Raw genomic sequence first — 21,678 nt, forward strand, 5'->3', positions numbered from 1 at the left:
AGGGAGGGAGGGAGATGGCTCTGAGTGTTCTGCCCCCGACCCCACTGTCCTCTTCCTTGTTAGCATTTTCTAGCATCCTTCAGATGTCAGAGGATATGTCCCTGACCCAGAGATTGGTTGTCCTTTATCCTAGGTCTATAAAGAAAATAAAGATGGATTTTAAACAGGACACACACACACATTTTACTCACCTTAAACTCTCCTACCACAGAAGGATCATCATTCTCATCTGATTTGCCTCGATACAGCTTGAAAGTATCTGAGAAGTCTGTCAGGCCCTCGAATTCCATTACATCCTCCAGTTCACAGTCATATATCTGCAAACCATCAACAGATTCTTAATTTCTCATTAAAATACAGGTGGAATCTAAAATCAAAAAGACTGACGATACCAAATGGGCACGAGATGTGGATGGAGCCCCAGAACTCTCACGCTGCTGGCTGGAGTGCAGGATGATATGACCACTTTGGAAAAGTGTCTGGCAATTTCTTATGAAGTTAAATATCCAGCTACTCTATGATGCAGAAGTTTTATTCCTAGGTTTTCATCCAAGAGACATGGAAACATGTCCACATGGTATTAGAATGTCCACAGCAGCTTCATCATCGGGAGAATGGATAAACAAGTTGTGGTATATCCATACAATGGAATATGACTCAGCAATTAAAAGGGGCAAACTACTGATGCACAAGACAACATGACGGCTCTCCAAACTACTGTGTTGGGCTAAAGAAGCCACACACACACAAATACGTAGTGTATGAGTCCACTTATCTGAAGTATAAAAAAAGGCAAAACCGATCTACGATGATGAAATCAGATCAGTTGTCTCTAAGAGGGTTGGAAGGTTGTGAGAAATTGAAGGGAAAGGGGTACAGAGGAGTTTTCTGGGGTGATGGAAATGTTCCTTGCCTTGTTTTGGTAGTGGTTTATGTAGGCGTATATACAATTATCACAACTCACTGAATGGATTACTTTATTGTATGTAAATTATACCTCGATAAAAAGCTAGAAGAGGAGAAGGAGGAAAAAAGGAAGGAAAGAGGGAGGGATGGAGGATGGACTGTGGGGCTGATCTGCCAGCCTAGTTTATTTCTCTAAATAAGCGGTTCTTTACACACTGGTGTTTCCCAAGCTGCACTGAGATGTTATGACAGTCACATGAAAGAAAGTAGATTTTTCCACATTCTGAAAAAATGAATAAAGAACTGGAAAACCCAAACCATTAACAGGAAGATCGTCCATAGCCAGACCGGCCTAGTCCAATAGCTTGTCTTCCTCCTGGACACACAGTTGTGATTGTACACTGCATGCACATAAAAGAATCAACTTCTCAGCTAGTGAAACTGATGCTCGTTTAGAGGACAGAATAAAGCATGTTGACATGTCATGCTTTTTTGCAAGAGCACCATGACTTTGAAGGTCTCCCTTGGTCAAACTGGACAATTGTTGGCCTAAGTAGTGCAGTGCCAACGCATTCCCAACCCTCGGCCAGATGTCCCCAAGCCCTAAAGTGGCAGTCACATAACCATAAATCAACAGCTGTCCTCAAGCCCCGGGAATCTTGGCAAAGGCAAAATCCATCACAAGAGGGCTCCCCAGGAGGCCAGAGGTGCTCCTGGCCCCTCAGCCTCAGCACCCACCATTGGACCTTTCAGTCTTTCACTTAGCTCTGCCTGTGGCCAGTTTTAACGCATGTCGGTCCCCCACCCACAGTAGCATAGGCCCAGGTACCTGGAGTTTGGGATAGCCTTTCTGAATATATTGTCCACATTTTTCATGTTCCCCTGTGGAAGCATAATATTTACTCCACCAGTCAATAATTTCTTCCTCCTAAAGAAAGACACATGAAAATGGAAAAATCTTTAGTGATGCCCTGGATTTCCAATCATTGCAAGAAAACTCATAGGTAATAGACAAGAGAAACAGGTACTTCTGAACCTAAAAGAGGCGAGATTATATGACTCTTGTTTACATGCACCAAAGTATTCACGATTCTTCTATCCAGAAGCTGGAGGTGAAATGATGATCCTTGGCCAGTGAAATGTGTTTGACTTTAATGGCCACAGCTACACTAGATGATTTTCTTACATTCTATGGATACAATCCATTCATTTGTCTGTTTTTACTCCTTTATCCTGCTGACTTGATATTTACATATGCAGATAAATTAAAAGAAAGTCTTCAGTATATGTTTACTATTTCATCCTCCAGTATGTGTTTTCCACTGTTTCATTTCCTTAGCCCTTTTAGCCAGCAATGCGTTGCAAAACAGAGCTCACTAAGCTAAGAGTGGGTAAAACTGGTTCTAATTCAAGTTCCATCCTTTACGTTAGAAGCCATACCCTTATGTTACAAGCCATACCACATCAAGTACGTTGTTTAACATCTCTGAGCATCATTTTCTTCATCCACTGAATGGGATAATAACACTACCTGTCCCCATCCATCTCATAGGATTGTTTCGTTTTGTTCTTTGGCCACGCTGTGTGGCATGCGGGATGATCTGAGCTCCCCAATATCCCCGACCAAGGATTGAACCCATGCCCCCTGCACTGGGAGCACAGAGTCTTAACCAGTGGACCACCAGGGAAGTCTCTCATAGAGTTGTTTTGGACATCAAATAACATCATTAGGAGAAGGAGCTTTGAAAATTATAAAATGTGAAGCAAGAGTAGGGAGGCATCATGGTTTGTTTAGACCAGTGGCTCCCAACCTATTCTTGGAGATTCTAATTCAATCAGCCTGGGGTGAGACCTGGCATACAGGATGCTTTCAAAAGTTCCCCAGGTAACGTGCAGCCAGAGTTCAGAATCCGGTGGTTCTTTGATTGGGCAGAAGGGACAGCATTTAGAATCCCTCGTGCAACATTCTCAAACTGTAGAAGGCTGTAGTTTATCGAAGGCTACTATAAATTCCACTCAGATTTATAACAAGAATAGATCCCATCAGACCCACCCGTGGCTTAATCTACCTAGGAAGAGTGACCTTGCCCAAAAGAGTGTGTCACTAGCAACATAGCCTCTTCTTCCATCTGGGGGGAAGGAAGAAGGAACACTCAAGGAAAGCTATTTCTTATTTGTATATTTGTATATATATATACGTTTATACATACACCTACAGTTATTTCTTATTTGTATATGGTATATATATGTTTATACATACACCTATAGTTATTTCCCCTTTATGGATCAGTAACCCAACCCTGGATTTAAAATTTTATTTATTTATGTATTTAGGTATCAGCTACAGGCAGAAAATATATAATGTATAATAGTTACCTTTTCTGTTAGCTGCCCATCACATATATATGGGCAGGAAGAGGACAAACCACGTACAGGTCACACAGAGATGGAGACCCCATGAGCATTAGGTTCAATGAGAAAGAGAAAAGGAGATGTTACTGTTCATCCATGCCTTATATTATCAACGTTTTGATGGATTATTTATTCAAGATGATCTCATAATTAAACACACCTTATTGGCTTCTTCTCTGAAATGTGCAAAAGAGTTACAAACAGTATTAAAATAAAAGGCTTGGAGGTAGCCACCCATGTCCCATGTTTTAATAGAGTTAGACAATCTGTCCACCAGCACAGTGATCACAAAGAAGGTGGGGTGGAGGTGGGGATGAATAGTTACTCATGTTCCTGCCCCAAACCTTTTATTCCATTTAGCTTCTAAAGTATATCCCCAACTTGGCCTAATCCTCATTCCTTCAAAAACTCCTGTCCCAAGATGTTTATGTCCAACATGACTGCAGCACCATCATGTAAGTATCTTTTCTTGATTTTTCCCCATGCCGACGATAAAGCACCAAATACATATCCATCCATAAATGGATGTCAAGTCTCTCATTGGCCAAATCCTCCCATTTGAGTTTCTGCATGGAGAATCCACCAGGAGATGAGAGAATGGACAGCTAGGATGCTGGGGCTTGACTTTTCTCTTGGTACCTGCTGGAACATAAGCCAAGCTCACCCTTAGGGGCAGTGTGAAGAATTGCTACCTCCTAACTTCAAGTTCATTTCCACTGTGAGGGGACAGCGACTCGTCACTACAGGCACTTCCTGCAGGGAGTGCTGGGCGGCCACGGGGCTTCTTCTGCAAGTGCCCCTCGGCATTTTCCACATCGACTTTTGTTCAGCACACAGAAATGCCAAGAGAGGCAGAGAGACAGATAGATATAACAATTCTTTCTATTAGATTCATGTCAAAGCGAGATTAAAAGTTAAATCATCACAGCTGAATTGAGATTTTGGAGAGAGGGACTTTATGCCAAAAGTGTTTTCACATTCTGAATGGTTCCTGAATTTATAGCTTTAGAGTCTGTTTATTCACATCTACTCTCAGCTATTGGAAATCATTTCAAAGAAATGAATAGTTCATGATTTAAAAAGCGTTATTCAGAACAGATGGCTGATGTTAAGATCTAGGATTAATATGGGAGAATTTATTCATGTCCGCTTGCTCATTAGTTCACGTGGCAAAGTAGCTGAAGCAGCTAGAGTAACTTGCTTCATTATATCCAAATGGCACAGAAGATTCTCCCCTGAAGCTTAAAATAATCACATTTGTTTAAAGATCGTCTTTCACTCCAAAATCTAGAAAGAATCTGAAAGGAGAGTTCAAGTCTTTAGACCGAGGTCCCCGCAGCCCCAGGCAGCATCATGCATTTTCTTATCATACATACATGCACTGTCGCTGGAGAAGCCATTTTGCTGAGTGCTGTTGACATACTGCTTAAGCACTGGAATTGGAAGGTAATTGTTGAAATGGCCACGTAGGAACGTCTGTGTTATCTGGCTGGCACTTAGCAATTTGTCCCCAGTGCTTATTTCCTGCTTTACTTGTGGTGGTGCTGAGCCCATCTGTTAAGAGCTCCCAGGGTCACCACAGGGTAGTGGTGTGAGTTTCTGCGAGCCCGAAACTGTCACCTGAAGCCACATTCTACAGCTCCCATCAACAGCACAGTGTTGACCCATTCCCTCAATTTACCAATAGAAGGCTTGACTTGAGTTAGTGGTAATACGTATTCATTACACACACATCGCATGTACATGTACCACATGCATATCACCTGCATGCATATAAATTACATGCATGCAAGTGTATTACATGCATGCACATGTATTACATGTATGTGTAATCTGGGACATCAGCAAGCTTGTCATTGGCTCTTCCAAAGCTCAACTTTGCTCATTTGACTTTGCACAGATGAGTGCTATATTCCCCAATGAATAGGTGGTATCAGGTTTTGAGAGGCAATTCCAAATAGCCTTTCTTATCAACACAGTGCACCTCCAGTAGCTGTTAGGAGAGCAGCTGAGTGAAAGTTATTTATAGTACATGAGAATGACTGGTGCTACCTTCCTCAGCCCTGCTAAGCTGCAACTTAAAATATGACGTAAACTCAACTCTCACAATTTGTCGCTACAGTAGCCTCATCTGTCAACTACTGTTAAGAAATGAATGCGATCGGGGCAGAGACGGGCTTTCTTCTTCTTCTTGAGCCTCCATACCTGGGGCTACTGAGTATACAGAAGGCCCAAAGAAGAGCTGATTAACGATGGGAGGCAGGAAAGCTGGGGGCTGATTACGGAGCAGGATCTTAAACTGGCTTTTCCCAGAGTTGTTGTGAAAATGTACGTAAAAGATCTTAAGTATATTATACTTAGCTTCGTCCTAGGCTACTACTGTTTTATTGGGAATATTTGGGGTTGTTTATAAAGTGAACACAGTGGTTTTGCATATTTGCTATTGTCATTTCTGACTGTGGAGGATTCTCAGGGAATAGAATCAAACACGCTGCTACGCAGTGCTGGCTGTAGAGCCCACATTTAGGACGGTCCAATTGTTAGTGAGTTTAATGCAGTGGGAAGAAAGTGGATTTCTTTAAAGGCACTGTTTGTGGACATAACACGTTAAAGTGCAATCATGTGCACTTTTCGGCCAGTTTGCACATTAAAACATGCTGTGAAAGTCCATCGTGAATGCCAACAGAAACGGGGAGATAGCTGATGTTTTCTTTTTTCTGGGCTGGGAACTTTTTTTTTCCCTCTCCTTCCTGTCGAACTGGCCGGAATGGTTTTAACATAGGGTCCTGAATGAGCATTTCCACCAATTTCTTGATTTGGAAAACCACAGTGAATATAAAAGTCGGGGATATCCCATACACTGACAAATAGGGTCATTAAAAACTCATGACACTTCTGTTTCATGTAGCGGAAAAAACTAGTGTGCTACATGCATCCCTCTTCTGAACGTTGTGGTGCTGTGTATTTGCTCCTGAAATTTCTCTTTCTTGCAAATGATATCATTCAGACTGTCCACACTAAAGGTCCTCAGACCTGCCTGCACATTAGAATCACTTGGGGAGATTTTTAAATTTACTGTTGTCTAGATCCCTCTCCCTCATGGAGAGTGGAGCACGGGTCTGAGTATATTTTAAGTATCCTGGGTGACTGAGGGTAGAGGTCATGAGTCCACACAATGTCACCGTAGAGGACATGAGTCCACACAGTGTAAGATTCAGGTTTTTTACCGTGATAAGCTGGTTTGTTATTTTATTTTAGTTGCACTGAATGGTTGTTTGACTGAATTCACCTAATGCTTAGATGCCTGGAAGATAAAACTGACATCATCCAATGATCAGTTCTGAAGCCTACCTTTGATGCCAGTAATGGTTTGGTGTCTTCTATTTCAATAACGACGTCCCGGCAGGGTGGGGTAGACAAAAAGGAGGCTGCAAGACAATTTCATAATCTAAGATGCTTACAAAAATATAGTGGTGAACATTCTACTCCAAGTTCAAGTTCAACAGCCACACAGTGGAAGGTAGAGTTTGCTCCTGGATGAGACTTACTAAATGGAGAAGACCACGTCTGAATGCAGAAAAATAACCCAATTCATTGCTTTTCCCAAAATATGATACAGTTTTAGACATTTTTAAGGGGATTTTATGGCCCATTTTTTTCTTTTATCTCAGACAATTAGCCCAATCCTGCACACAGGAAATGCTGAAAAAAGAATTGTGTCAACACATGTCTTTAGAGGATGTAGGAGTGAGGTCGGGGCAATGGGGGCTGGGGGGAGCTACACCAAAGGAGCTTCCTTTTCATGGAATCTGTTGTAAGACACAGAAAAGCAAAGCAGGGTGAATAGTTGCACATTTCAGGGCTGAAGTTGCAGTGGCTCATTCAGCTTGGCTCTCACAGTGTACACAGAGGGAAAAGGCACACATCTTGGCTTTAAATAATTCCCAGAATATTTGTGGCTCTGGATGGTGAGGTTAGAGCAAGGGCTCAGGAGCAGCCCCTGGGCTCACCAGGTTCGGTTCAGCTGAAGGGGGTGCTGAAGCCTCAGCCTGGGGCCGGGTGGGATGAGAGGTACAGCTACCCTTTATGGAAGAAGGCATCAGGCAGCCAGACATTCAACAGGAGGGCAGAACTCAGACAGAACAAACTCTGCCAAGCCAAAAGAACTTTGTGTTTAACCCAGCATTTGATGTATAGGACATGAAGGAGGGAAAACACATTTTTTAGGCGCCTACCATGTGCCAGGCAGTGGGCTAACCTGTTTACATACATGATCTCATTTAACCCCTCAAAAATCCTGTAGAATATGTGCATATGTGGCATTATACCCATTATAGAGGTTAAAAAACAAACAAACTGAGGCTAAGAGAAAGCAAGTCATTTGCTTCCAGTTAAACAATCACAAGTGAAAGTGAGTAATCTGGGTCTGTCTGACCCCAAAGCTTGTGTTTTAACCATCATACCAGAGCCCAGAGCAAAGTAGGCCCTTAGTAAATGTCAGAGAAATGATCAGGGGAACACCCGGGAAGCAGAGGAGACTGACATTTATTGAGCATCTATGATATGCCAGTTGCTATGCTGTTGCTAGGTGGCACCCCCCAGATCTATCAGAAGTCTCTAGGCTTCCAAGATAGCTCCCCTCCAACTCCCAACAACTGCAGCAACACGGAACAGGACAGCCAGGTGGGAAGGCGTGCCGGAACACAACTGCATGCAAGTTCCTTCCTATATTATCATTTCTCCACTTTACAATCCTCATGTAAACAAAGCCTCAGGGACAGGAGGAAAGTTACTCTGTGTGCTTCCAACATTAGGCCAACCAAGTACATTCCTCAACTCTTACCTCAGTTTGGTTTTAAGAAACTATCAGATTGATCTAAAATAACAGATTCTGGCCTTGGGAACACTGCGCTCCCCATACACCTTAGGGATTTTCCTCTTCAGGGGCTTTCTGAAGCCTTGACCTCACTTCACACTAACTACAAAGAATCATGAACCAGGAGACCTCTGCCTAACCCTGACCCATAGACACAAGTAGGTCTACGCAAGCGATTCTGGGGCCAGAGAAAATCTGCAGCATTTGTACCTTCCTCATGATTTCACATATTTGTGTCAAAGAACTTTCTCTCATGAAAGCAATAGGAAAAACACTAGGAAAACAGTTTCTCTCCATTAAGTAACCCCAGATAAAAGAATGCCTGCAGTTACATTAATCCTTGATGTTATAAAAATGTTGCTGTTTTAGGCACCATCAACTCAGCACAAAAATGCTTTCCATGGGAAATGTATGGATAAACACATGTAGGGTTTTGCTCAAGTGTGACTGTGAATTTTTTTCTCTCTTCTCTGAATCAGGGATACAGGATGCTCAGACCCACATAGCAGATGAGCTTCAGAGGCTCTGTAAAATCAATACCAAACCGTATGGAAGATTAAATAGAACTGGTTAGCAGAACAGCTCTCAAATAGAAGACATCTGTTTCAGTTTGGAGGCTACCAACGATCAGATGAATGGGTGTCAATTCTCCACTGGGCTTAATCTTATGAGCCTAGGGGCTCTGGGATCTTGTTCACGGATGGGACCCAGTCCCCAGCCCCTAACAGTCTCTGCCACATGGTAAATTAAAAAACAAGTAATTCTTGAATAAACAAGAGCAAAATGCTATTCATTAGTTATTATTTAGTATAGAACCCAAAAGTAAGTATTATACTCTGCTCTATCACTTATTAATTATGTGACCCAAGGCCAACAATTTAAACTCAAGCAGGTGTCATTTTTTCTTCGATAGATAACAATGAAATCATATTTTTCAAATTATATCACAACAATGTTGTGATGCATTAATGAGGCAGGACAATAGATGGAAAGCAATTTAAAATAAAAATCCCCCACTCCTTCAGTGCTTACGGAGGGGCCGCTGTATTTCCCCATCAAAATATTTATCACAGGACTTCCCTGGTGGCGCAGTGGTTAAGGATCAGCCTGGCAATGCAGGGGACACGAGTTCGATCCCTGGTCCGGGAAGATCCCACATGCCGCAGAGCAACTAAGCCCGTGTGCACAACTACTGAGCCTGCACTCTAGAGCCCGCAAGCCACAACTACTGAGCCTGCGTGCCACAACTACTGAAGCCCGCACACGCTTAGAGCCTGTGCTCTGCAACAAGAGAAGCCACTGCAACGAGAAGCCCGCGCACCGCAAGGAAGAGTAGCCCCCGCTCGCTGCAACTACAGAAAGCCTGCGTGCAGCAATGAAGACCCAACGCAGCCAAAAATAAATAAATTAATTAAAAAAAAAAACTTATCACAGCAAACTGCAATCACCCATTGTCTTGCCTTCTCTGCTGGATGATACAAAAAAGCATGTTCATCCAGGAGCAGGACAATTCAGAAAGTAATAGCTTGAGCATTGGGTCCCCTCAAACAAGGCCAGGATTCAAGGGTAGCTCTGCCACTTACTAACTATATTACCTTGGGAAAGTTACACAGCGTGCTGTAAATCAAGCTGTTTCCTCATCTGTAAAATCTGGACAATGAGTAGTTACCTTGAGAGTTTGCAAAGATTAAATCAACTCAGCATGAAAAGTCCCAAGGTGCTATTTAGAGACTTGCATTTACCTTTTAGCTGTGGCACGATGTCCTCCTTTCCCGCGTAAGGGTCGCAGCGAAAGCGGTCCAGGCGGTCAATGGTGCACTGGCCCACAACGGGCTTGCGCCCAAACTGCCGGTGGTCGATGACCTTGATCACCAGCGGAGGCATGTACAGTTCCTCCTTGGGCAAGAACTGGGGGTCATAGAGGTAGGTGTCACTTTTCTGTTTAAGACCTGACAAGGGCAGCTTTGCCAATTAACTCCCCCAAAGGGACCAACCCAGGCTCTTTCTGCCCATTTGGTGTAGCCCCTGGGACCCACAGCGAGCAGTTCAGTAATGTACATGCCAAGCAAGCAGCCTGAAGCTGAAGGGCCTGAGCTCCGAGCCAGGATCAAACCCTGGCTCTGCCACCGACAGCTGCAGGATCTTAGGGAACTCTTCTCTGTCCCAGTGATCTCCTTAATAAGAGTAGGGGTGCTGGATTAATATATGTGAAGTGCTTGGCACTGTACCTTAGCACCTGGCTCTGCTCTGTAACAGGATGTGAAGTCAGCATTTAGCTAGAATTAGTTAAAATTTAGATCGAGATAAAACTGAACCTTCACGGGAGATAACTGTGGCTTGAGAGTCTTTCAGCCCTGGAAGTTCAATGCCAAAATGGGATGCTCATTTTTCCTCCATGCCTCCTGGTTCCTCTATATGGAATTTGGTAACCTTGGTGACATTGTCTGATTGGGGAATCACGGGCTGGTCTCGGGTCTGCCTGGTGCGTGGTTCAGATGATTTCCACCTTCGTCTTCACACAGGAAGAGAAGCTGGGATCAACTGAGTGGCTTTCCTCACCTCTGCTGACTGAGGCTAGATTCCAGGCTAGAGCTTGGGAGGTGGGGAAGGGGCTGGGGACAGAAGAAGGATGGGTCGAGTGGCCCAGGGGATCACTCTGGGATTCTGGCTCGGAGCTTCCAGGTGGCGCTCATCTGTAGCATCGCGAGGGGAAAAGTATTGGCTTTGAAGTTGGAGGGACCTTAAGTCTAAACTCTGGCCACCCACTTGCTAGCTGTGTCCCCTTGTGTAAATCACTTAACATCGCAGTTTCCTCCAAAGCACACATAAGAGGGGTGAAAATGCCTGCCCTGCAGGGTTGAAGACTTAATGCAGGGAGTGTGAATGCAGCCAGCACGGAGCTCTGTGTAGCTACTGCTGCAAACTCGACAGAGTCACTGCAGCACAGCACGCGGGGCCTGGCACTCACTACAGAACTTGCATAAGGTGGCTCCCCTCTCCAGGCCTCAGCTGCCTCATCTGTGATTGGAGAAGTTAAGCTCCAAGACCCTACAGTTCAAGAGTGGTGTGCTGGCGACCCCAAGGGCAGAAAAATGACTGGGGTGGGGAAAGAAATGGGAAGGTTCTGGACCTTCCATCCCACTAAACTGAAGAAATGCCTTTATTTCTTAACGCTTTGTATAGTAGAGTAAAAAATAAAGATTTTTTTTCTTTTTAAAAAGTTATGGATTTAACTGCTTTAAAAACGGAAAGACGGGGCTTCCTCGGTGGCGCAGGGGTTGAGAGTCCGCCTGCCGATGCAGGGGACGTGAGTTCGTGCCCCGGTCTGGGAAGATCCCACACGCCGCGGAGCGGCTAGGCCCGTGAGCCATGGCCGCTGAGCCTGCGCTCCGCAACGGGAGGGGCCACGGCGCGTACCGCAAAAAACAAAACAAAACAAAAAAAAAACAGAAAGACAGAGTAACCTCTTCTTGCTCCAATGTATTATAGGGTCTAGGATGGAGGCCTGTGAACCAGATCTGAGGCTGGTGCCTTTCTAATAACCAGAGGGTAACTTTGATGGAACAAAGTGGCACCAACCCAGGGACACGTGGAGGCAGGGCACAGTCATGGGCTCTTAGGACATGGCCCCATCACCCCGCAGCTGCCCTTCCCCAGCCAGCCAGTCGCTATCCAGAGGGTTGTGGTCCATGTACACCTGCAGGGCCTGGGGGTTAATATTCCGCTCTTGGGGGATTGACCAAGAGCCTGTTACAGAGAGCTGACTAGATGGACAGTTTACTGGAGAAATATATTAGTATTGCTCGTAGATACTTCTGTGTCACTGGGGTTGTTTGAAGCTTTAAGAAACCATCACTACAGTGTGAGAATCTAAGGGGGAAAAGTCACTGACATGCTGTCTGCAAGGCAGGGTTTTTCTATTTGTTGTCAGACTGGAAATATATAAACTACAGACTTTGGAAATATATATATATAAAATATGTGTGTGATTTGTATATATTCATTTTCAAGTACAAATCAGCTATTCAACAGACATGAACTATTACGGAGTCTCGATACAGTACCACTTTCATGAAGAGAACAGAACTTGGGAAGTTGGGCGTCTTCTTCAGGTTTTTGATCACCACTGATTCTACCCTTTCCCCTCCGCACTCCACAATGAGACTGGGGGAGGTGACAGAAGCCATCTGGTAGTTTTTCATATTTCTTAAGCCCCAAGCTAGAATCTAAGAAAACAATGTAAAGAGAAGGGAAGGAAACCCAACATATTAAAAATAATATTCAAAAGGAAAAATCCTGTCTTAATAACTGGTAAATTCTTTAAGATTGACTTGTACAGATTTGCCTCAAATCTCTGAGAATGTCACTCTAGAAAACCTGGAGGTCATACAGAGAAAGCGGTTTTGCCCGTTTACCTCTCCTACCTGAGCTGCTGAAAAGCAGAGGGATAAGAGTGCAGGGATCCAATCCTGGCTGCGCCATATCACAGCTCTGAGAACTCTGGCCAGTTAGTAACCTCTCTGTCTCATCTGCAGACGGGGCTGAGAGCATTACCTATCATGGGTTATTCTGAGGATCAAGTGTAAACTTCTCAACACAGTGACTGACATGCAGGCACTAAGTAAAAAATAAGAGCTGTTGTTTAAAGTCATCTGCCTCAGTCTTAGCAAGACCCCAAGAACGGAAATCTCCAGGTAACAGGTGCTTGACTGGACAGAGGGAGAGCCCTCAATAGTAGGCAGGACGCTGTCCATCAGGCTCCTTCCGTCTATATATCTGGTCTGACATGTCAGCATTTCTCATTCCTCCCTTCCCTCCCTATACCTCCCTCTGAGGTCCCCTTTTCTCTGCACATAAAGACACACTGCTCTGAGTCCGTCTCCTCTCTCCCAGTTCTCCAGTTGACAAAGGAAACTTAGAAATCCACTGGCTCCCAGTAAATGGGAATTCTAGATTCCCTCAGAAATGTTGGGATTGACTTGTTTTTATTGCTTTGACAAGCATTCTATTTCCACAAATATTTCAATTTTTTAGACAAATTCTATAGGAAATTGGAGACAGCAAGAGAAGATGCAGCAAGATTCCATTCCTAGACGAAAGATTCCATTTCTATAGCCACATCCATTTGAGTTGATCAGTAAAACAAAGTGAGCAGCATACCTCAACAGCAGTGAGCTGAACCACAGGCCTGATGCCCTGGGGGACCATGTACAGACTTGGTGCCCTTTGCGAGGGAAGAATGGGAAGGTTGGAGCCATCCTGTGAAACAAACATGGAAATGTCAATGCCTCCCTTTAGTTCAAGTAAATAGTGCCTGGAGCTGTTAACAAGTGTTTTGATTGGCTACTCTGAAAAAAATAGATGAGTGAGAACTCAGTAAGTACCTTGTGCCTCAGGATCAGCTCTGCAGTTACAAGGACATCCCCACAGGTTTTGTCTCCATTCATTACTGGGTACCAGAGAAGTTTGGGTGTGATGTCCATTTCTGAGTTTAGTTTCACCAGAGGAGAGCACATGCTTCGTCCTAAAAACTCATCTTTGCCCTAGAGAAACAAGCAATCCTTAAATTCCCCAACAAAAATCCCTATAAATCTCCATCATTCCCCTAGCCATTTTAGAAATTCTCAATTACCTACCACTTGGTCATTGTCAAAAAGTTCAATGACAACCTTGGGTGGGTTCTGTAGGACTGTTTGGGGTTCCCCATAAATTTCAATTTCATCAAATATAATTGTTTGGTCCCAAGTAGGATTCAGGGTTGAGTGGATGATCTCGGTGGTTTTACTTCGATGAAGGAAGGAGACATGAGCATATGGATCTAAAACAGAAAAAAAGAATAACCATGGCTGAAGTCTGACATGGTAAAACCATGGCCATAGCTGAAGTCTGAAATGGTAAAACTCCTGGAAGAAAATATAGGGGTAGGCTCCTTGACACTGGCTTGGCTATGGTTTTTTGAATTTGACACCAAAAGCAAAGGCAGCAAAAGCAAAAATAAACAAGTGGGACAACATCAAACTAAAAAAGGTTCTGTGCAGCAAAGTAAACCACCGAAGAAATGAAAGCCAACCTATAGATGAATAAAGAAGAAAATATAGATAGATACACACTATGAAATATAATTCAGCTTTAAAAAAGAAGGAAATTTTGCCATTTGTGACAACACGGATGAACCTAGAGGGCATTATGCTAAGTGAAATAAGCCAGACAGAGAAACACAAATACTACATGGTATCACTTATATGTGAAACAAACAAAAAAAGTCGAACTCATAGAAACAGGCAGTAGAATGGTGCCCTCAGGGTGGCTGGGGGCAGGGGAAATGGAGAGAAGTTAGTGAAAGGGTGTAAATTTCACCTACAAGATGAATCAGGTCTGAGGATCTAATGTATAACATGGTGACTGCAGCTAACACTGTATTGTATAATTGAAATTTGCTAAGAAAGTAGAACTTAAGTGTTCTCACGCACAAAACAGGTAAGTATGAGAGACGATGAATGTTGTGGAAATCCTTCCACAATGTGTACATGTATCAAATCACCACGTTGTACACTTTAAATATTTTACAACTATATTGTCAACTATATCTCAATAAAGCTGAAAAAAGATAAGAAAGAAAAAAAAAGAAGTAATCCATTTCTCCTCTATGCTAAATAATTTCACCAAACCTTTTTGCAATTGCTTGGGAGCTGTCCTGTCTGAGCAATACCCTGCTGTCTAACTTGAAGCTTTTGCATAAGCTAAAAGGGTGCTTGGCTTTTAGCATTGCAGCATCTTATGAATGGGATTCCTTGCTTTTGTCCTGATGATGTATCTTTTATCTCAAACTGCAAGGAATGTGCTTAGAGTTTTATGAGAAATTAACTTTGACTTTCAATGATTGAGTGCCCCCTGGTGGTGAATATTCAAAAATGTCTTCAAAGACCATTATGGAGATGTGTATTACAGAGATAACCTTGAATCTGCTTTAATTTGTGAGAAAAGGAAACCATTCACATATGTTGGTTAATATTAGTGCTCGGAACATACCTCACAATTGATGTAAGCATGCTGGAGTGTCAGGTAACTGCTCTTAGAGCTGTTTCCATAGAAGCCCCAGGGTAGCTCTGATGGCCTTCAGGTCCTGAAGTAGAATGCTCCCCCTATAGCCCAGGGAGCCCAGGAACTATTCATGGTCCCACTAGCAACAGCACAAATCCCCCAGCAACAGGCGCCCAGAACCTTCCTCTTAGAACCAGTCCAAAGGCAACAAAAGCAGCTGGGGTGTCAGTGTGAGGGGTGGTGAAGCCTCATGGTTTGATGGTGCTGGGAATTGGGGAGCAGGCAGCAGAGGAGGTCAAGATGGACTCCAAAGTAGGGGAATGGGTGATCTGGTGATCTTTTTGTCAACTTAAGAGAGCTACAAAAAATATATATATATATATATTGGGCTTCCCTGGTGGCGCAGTGGTTGAGAATCTGCCTGCTAATGCTGGGGACACGGGTTTGAGCCCTGGTCTGGGAGGATCCCACATGCCGCGGAGCAACTGGGCCCGTGTGCCACAACTACTGAGCCTGCGCGTCTGGAGCCTGTGCTCCGCAACAAGAGAGGTCGCCATAGTGAGAGGCCCATGCATCGCGATGAAGAGTGGCCCCCGCTTGCCACAACTAGAGAAAGCCCTCGCACAGAAACGAAGACGCAACATAGCAAAAATAAATAAATTAATTAATAAACTCCTACCCGCAACATCTAAAAAATATATATATATATATATATATATATATATATAAAGGTGAGGACTTACCAATTAACCCAAGAGCCCAGGGGTAAAAACACAGCTATAAACAGAAAGCAGAAACTGCTTTTCTTAAGCTGTTTTTTTAATCACTTAATCGATTAATGATTAGTAGTATTAAAAGACCATGAATCTTCTCCAGCACTCAGCAACCATGCTCGGCGTACTCAGCGAGTATCTAATGACTGAGCAACTGACTTGATGCATATCAAACTACTCTCAATACAGAAAGGCTTTTTGTTGTTGTGAGAAATAACTCAAAGCATCCACTTGATGAAAAGTAGAATCAAGCTAGCCTGCTGTGTAGTAACATGTGAGATGGAGACATTTTCCCTTTACCTGAAAAGCTATCCTTGTCTAGAGCCATGAGGTTTCTGGCTTGATAGATATAGCAACGCAGATGGTAAATGTAGACTCCTAAAAACAACAGGATGGAGGTTACTTACAAGAAACAGAACACTGTATTTCTATTTGGAGATAATATATGTTTCAGATAAATGGGTTACCCAAATCTATTTCCCCACGGTAAAGAACACATATACAGTGGTGATGACATGTCTTCCTAAAGTAATTCTGTCTCCTGCAAAATGAAACTTATTTAAAAAGTACTACAGGAAGCTCAATGCAAGTGTGTCAGTCACGAGAACATACTCCTGGTGTAAACTACCTGGATTTAGGGTACTGCTTGTCATCGCCGACCTTTAAAATGACACTTGGTCTCTAGGAGTTACAGAAATAGGGCTTTCCAGACCATTTCAACACCAGATCTAGGAAACAGTTATCTGCTAAACGTTTCTCTGATATTTCAAAGACTTTATACTCCTTATCGTTATTGTATGAATGCATATACGACCCTCCCCACTACGCTGCCACCCCTCCCTGCCCCTGCAAACACACATAACTTGAGAGGCAGGGGAGCATTTTGATTCATTACACAGATTCTGGGAACCAGACTACTTGAGTTCAAATCTTGTCTGTAGTGCTTACAGGCTATAAGATCTTGGTCAAGTTATTTAATCTTTCTGCACTTGGTTTCCTCCTGTAAAACTAGGGCCAGTAATAGTACTTACCTTCTAGGGTAGCTGTAAGAATTAAATGAGTTAATATATGTAGAGTGCCTGGCACATGCTAAGACTTATATGAGTATTTGCTATTATTATTACAGAGTAGGTCTGCTTCCAAAATTCCTGAAGGTTATCATTGAAACCAACCTTAACTTTTTGAACATTTTTTCCAATTAGAATAATCTTTTGCTGGAGCTTAATAGGTAGCATGAGTACATGTCAGACAGATTATGTTGAAATCAATGATTTGACCACCCTCTACCCCAAATATAATTTTGAAAACTGTATTTTAAAAAATCGTCTCCATCAAGTGATGAAAATGAAAGTCACATTTGCATAAAGGGATTTTTATCGGTCATATTTGGTGAATTCAAAGAGTTTCCTTGAGATGAACATCATAGAAGTGAAAAACACAAATACATGTTTAAAACTTACTGTCAAAATTACAGGAAACAATGGGAGTGTTTGCTCCAAACACAGCAGTGGCGCTGTGTTTCTGTTTTTCTACACTCTTTTCATCTCCATCCTCGGTAGTATCTGCACCCTAAAATAAGAGTCAGGAAAACCAATTAACAATGCCTAAAAACAAACAAAGAGGTAAGAATTACAAACAAATGGAATGGTCACTTTTAAAAGAGATTTTCTTCATCCAATCACTCCATTTTTTTTTTTTTTTTTTTTTTTTTGCGGTACGTGGGCCTCTCACTGTTGTGGCCTCTCCCGTTGCGGAGCACAGGCTCCGGATGCGCAGGCTCAGCGGCCATGGCTCACGGGCCCAGCCGCTCCGCAGTATGTGGGATCTTCCCGGACCAGGGCACGAACCCGTGTCCCCTGCAACGGCAGGCGGACTCTCAACCACTGCATCACCAGGGAAGCCCCAATCACTCCATTTTTAAACGATGAATAAAGCCCAGGACAGCGACAGAGCAAGAAGTCGAAGCCAGCCTTTCTACCCACCAAGGCCAGGTTTACCAAACCCTGCCCGTGAAAGAAAAAAAAAAAAAAAAAAAAAAAGGAGGAGCATAAAGGATACATAAGTGGATTAAGAGGAAGGGAGGAGGAAAAAAAGAGCAGTGGAAGAAGAACAGAGAAGGGTCACTGTGTAGAAATATAAAAGTAGGTTGTGTCCAAACACAAATTTCTAAAAATGGTCCCTGACTACCACATTGTTTTAAATCAACCATGACCACTTTCTTATTCATTCCTTCCACCTTTGTGCTTTTTTCTTCTCTGCCTTTTTATTATGCTTCCATATGAATTGTTCTCCAATTTTGTAAGCATCCTTCTGTTTTCCTTCCCCTCACATCTGCATATTTAACTTTCTTTGTTTGTTGAACAGTTGTAGTTTCCAAAGTATGATCCAAAGGGATGTTAACAGATGTCACCTGAAGCAAAGGTTTTGGAACAGATATACTCGGGAAAGGCTAGATGAAACAATATTAAACATGCTTCTTAGAACCTTTTATATGTAAATGGTCTATTCATTCTACAAAAATTATTGAGCACCTAGGATGTGCAGCTTTCTCCCAAATTATGTGCAGTCTTAAAGTACTGGAATCGATGGTATTATATCCAACACTCATGTATTTTCCCTCTGCGAATATGATTTGAATTTTGGCTATTTATTACTTACAAGGGCACCTTCAAGTTTAAAGATGGCAGCTGCGCCATGCGTCTCCGAAGGAGCCATTTTTCTCCTCCAGCATCTGCGGCGAAAGGTATCTGAACTACGCTGTTTCCAGTGAAATTTCCAGCCAATTAAAGAAGCGTATTCCCAGCCCTCCTGGTCTTTAAGTTCTTCCATGGCCTAAAATAGAAGTAAAACATTTAATGATAATAATCATAATAACAATATTCCTTATATTGATAAAGCAGATTATGTGATCAACAAATACGTATTGAAAATCTACTCCGTGCCAAAGTGCTGGGCTAGGAGCCAGGGATACAACAAAGAACAAAATAGACAGGCTCTCTGCCGTTGCAGAGCTGATGGAATGGGGGGATAGAGAGAGATAAGCAGGCAAGTAAAGTGAAATGAGATGAAATGAAATGAGTGGTGGCTGTACCATCAGAAGGGGCACCTTATTCAGACTTGGTAGCAGGGGTTGGGAGCGGCATGAGGGAATGGGTAAAGCAAATGGATTCTTTTCCAAATTGCTTTCTATTTCCTCACTTCATTAGCTCATAAGAACACTGCCATTATGATATAGTTTGGAAAATATTATTATGTCCATTTTATATAGAGAGGGAAAAAAACGATACCACCCTCCCTAGGGTCTAAGTGTCTTGTCTAAGGTAATAGCTTCTATAGCTAATAAGTAAATCAGGGTATATTACTTCTGTAATAACTACTATCTAATGACGATAGCACTTTTAATCGTAAAACCTATATATAATTATCTCCGTTTTCAGTGTTTTTTTTCAATTCATTCAGTAACTCTAAGTGTGGTATTGGGTTAAGAGCTGAGGAAGCAGTGAAGTAAAAGACAGGGTCCTTGCCCTCCTGTAGCTGACATTTCAGTGGTGGAAATTTTATGTAAATATCTTAAAAGTATGACTAGATTTAGTAGATGTAAAATAATACTGAATAATATTTATGATCTCAGAAATAAGAGTTCCACGTAGGGGTTATTTTTTTCAACTTTAAATAAACAGAAAACCCAGGTCAAGGACAATCTTATAATTGACCTTCTGGCAGTATTACTAGTGACACCAACATATTTTACGCAGCCAGGAGTGAGGCAGGTTAGGGAGCATGATCTAAGTCTCAACAATACTCTTTGGTAGAATAGAACTGGGCCATGTTTCTGGTCTTCTGACTGGTGGCTCAGTGTTCTTTCCACTTCACCTCGGTGCTCTCATGTGGAAGGAGGGAGTCAAGTGCCTCTAGAAACTTCTCACCCTATCAGGATAAGGATGATTACAAAACAAATACTCATTCATTAGCTCATTCATTCTACTCCATTATTTATTAGGAACAAGGTCCTGAGCTTTGGAACCTTAGAAGTACCAAAAAGCTCACTATCTAATAAAAAGACACTTCATGACATCTACTATGAGTCAGGCACATTTTGGAATAGAAAGAGGTCGTATTTGGAATGACCTTAGCCTGGGTTCAAACACTCTTATCACTTACTAGACACATGGCCTAAAGCAAATCCATTTAACCTCTGTGAACATTATCTGTAAGATGAGGATAAAAATGCAGATTTTGTGGATTGGAGGTGACGTATATTCAGGACCTACCATCACAAAAAGCACACAGAACATACCACTTATGATTGTTATGAGTATTATTTTTCCACTCAATTTATTATTATTCCATTTAAGCCTATAATACCCTAATTAGATGCATATTATATCCATTTTGCAGATGAGAAAGGAAATGAAGCCAGGATTTGAATCCTCAGGTGTCTTGTTCCAAGTCCTGAGCTATTGCCACTACTACATTATGCTACCAAAATAATTTGTTCCTACTACTGCCTCTCGAGTGGTTCTCATTATTCAGCCTGCTTCAGAATCACCTGGAAGACTTACTGAAACACGGAACGCTGGGCTCCACCCCCAGAGTTCCTAAATCAGCAGGTTTGGGGCGGGGATACACTTTTATAACCCTTGAGCAGGGCATGAGGCCCTTGACTGGTAAATGGTTCCTGTAGAAGTCGCCGAGTTAACCGTGGTTCTGCGTGGTCTGGAAGGCGGAGCCCCCAGCTCCCTCCCATTGCTCCTCTTACCTTTGCAGTACTTGAAGTGGTTTGTGTTAAATCTTTCTTGCGTTTTCGGACCAGCCTTCGGCGTCTATGAGTATGATACATTTTTTCTGCTGCAACCCAGGATTTGGGCTTATTATCAGGAGGAATGATAATTCCATACTCCCAGCCTGGAACAGAGTTTGTGAATGGTTATCCAAAAGAGATGCACTTGCCAGACTGCCAAATAAAGTTCCAGGAATCATTTGGTCACTGTCTGCCCCCCAACATTCTCTACTGTCATGACTGAACGCCACTGCTCCTATCACTTTGCTGCCATCAGCCAAACTGAATACAGCCCTATTTCCCTGGATCCCTCTTCAAGAAGCTTCCTTTGTGGCCCTGGGGTTCTCCTCCATGTTTCTACTTCCAGTCATTCATGGTAATTGAGTGCATCTAAGAGTAAAGCACAATGCAAGAGGCATTTGGGGACAGTGATGAAGGGCGTGGCCTGTGTAGTCAACAGCCTGGCTTCAAATCCCTGCATCACCATATGGGGGCTGTTTACTTTTAAAGTTTCTTGCAAGTTAGTAAACCTGCTGATGGTCCAATTTCCCCAGCAGAAAGGTAAAATATACCTTTTTCAAAAGAATTAATCAAAATAATGCATGCAAAGCACTAGGACCATGATTAGCATATAGTTTGCACTCAAAAAACATTAACTATTATTAAAAGGCCTGGTGTGTGCATCAAGATCATCAAGAAACTTATAATCTATTTGAAACCTTCCTTATCAATGCTAGTTCTTTCGTGTGTACTATTCCCTCTTGTAAAAAATTTAAAAGTCAAATTTTCTCTCTTGATAATTCTAAATGTTCTAGTTCGTTTAACTTTAGATTACTATTTGTAGAAAAGGATAAATATCGGACTTCCCTGGTGGCGCAGTGGTTAAGAAT

At 42.6% G+C, this 21,678-nt stretch overlaps 1 protein-coding gene across 4 annotated transcripts in view; it reads right to left on the reverse strand.

The window, feature by feature from the left end:
- Window positions 1–21,678, reverse strand: part of MYOF (myoferlin) — a 154,924-nt gene that overhangs the window by 27,464 nt on the left and 105,782 nt on the right. For 3 of the 4 annotated variants that reach the window (XM_029245183.1, XM_029245186.1, XM_029245187.1), the window contains exons 29-42: window positions 20,768–20,913; window positions 18,667–18,840; window positions 17,469–17,577; window positions 16,309–16,386; window positions 13,831–14,012; window positions 13,579–13,737; window positions 13,355–13,453; window positions 12,259–12,420; window positions 9,937–10,102; window positions 6,670–6,746; window positions 4,695–4,751; window positions 3,283–3,294; window positions 1,736–1,834; window positions 192–317 (exon numbers count right to left, since the gene is read on the reverse strand). In XM_029245183.1, the coding sequence (XP_029101016.1) occupies window positions 192–317; window positions 1,736–1,834; window positions 3,283–3,294; window positions 4,695–4,751; window positions 6,670–6,746; window positions 9,937–10,102; window positions 12,259–12,420; window positions 13,355–13,453; window positions 13,579–13,737; window positions 13,831–14,012; window positions 16,309–16,386; window positions 17,469–17,577; window positions 18,667–18,840; window positions 20,768–20,913 (1,646 nt within the window). The remainder of the gene's footprint in view (window positions 1–191; window positions 318–1,735; window positions 1,835–3,282; window positions 3,295–4,694; window positions 4,752–6,669; window positions 6,747–9,936; window positions 10,103–12,258; window positions 12,421–13,354; window positions 13,454–13,578; window positions 13,738–13,830; window positions 14,013–16,308; window positions 16,387–17,468; window positions 17,578–18,666; window positions 18,841–20,767; window positions 20,914–21,678) is intronic. The other variant, XM_029245184.1, reaches the window with a different exon arrangement.

This window comes from Monodon monoceros, unplaced genomic scaffold (assembly GCF_005190385.1).
Source record: "Monodon monoceros isolate NGI ecotype Baffin Bay Population unplaced genomic scaffold, NGI_Narwhal_1 Super_Scaffold_4, whole genome shotgun sequence".
Taxonomy (NCBI): Eukaryota; Metazoa; Chordata; class Mammalia; order Artiodactyla; family Monodontidae; genus Monodon; species Monodon monoceros.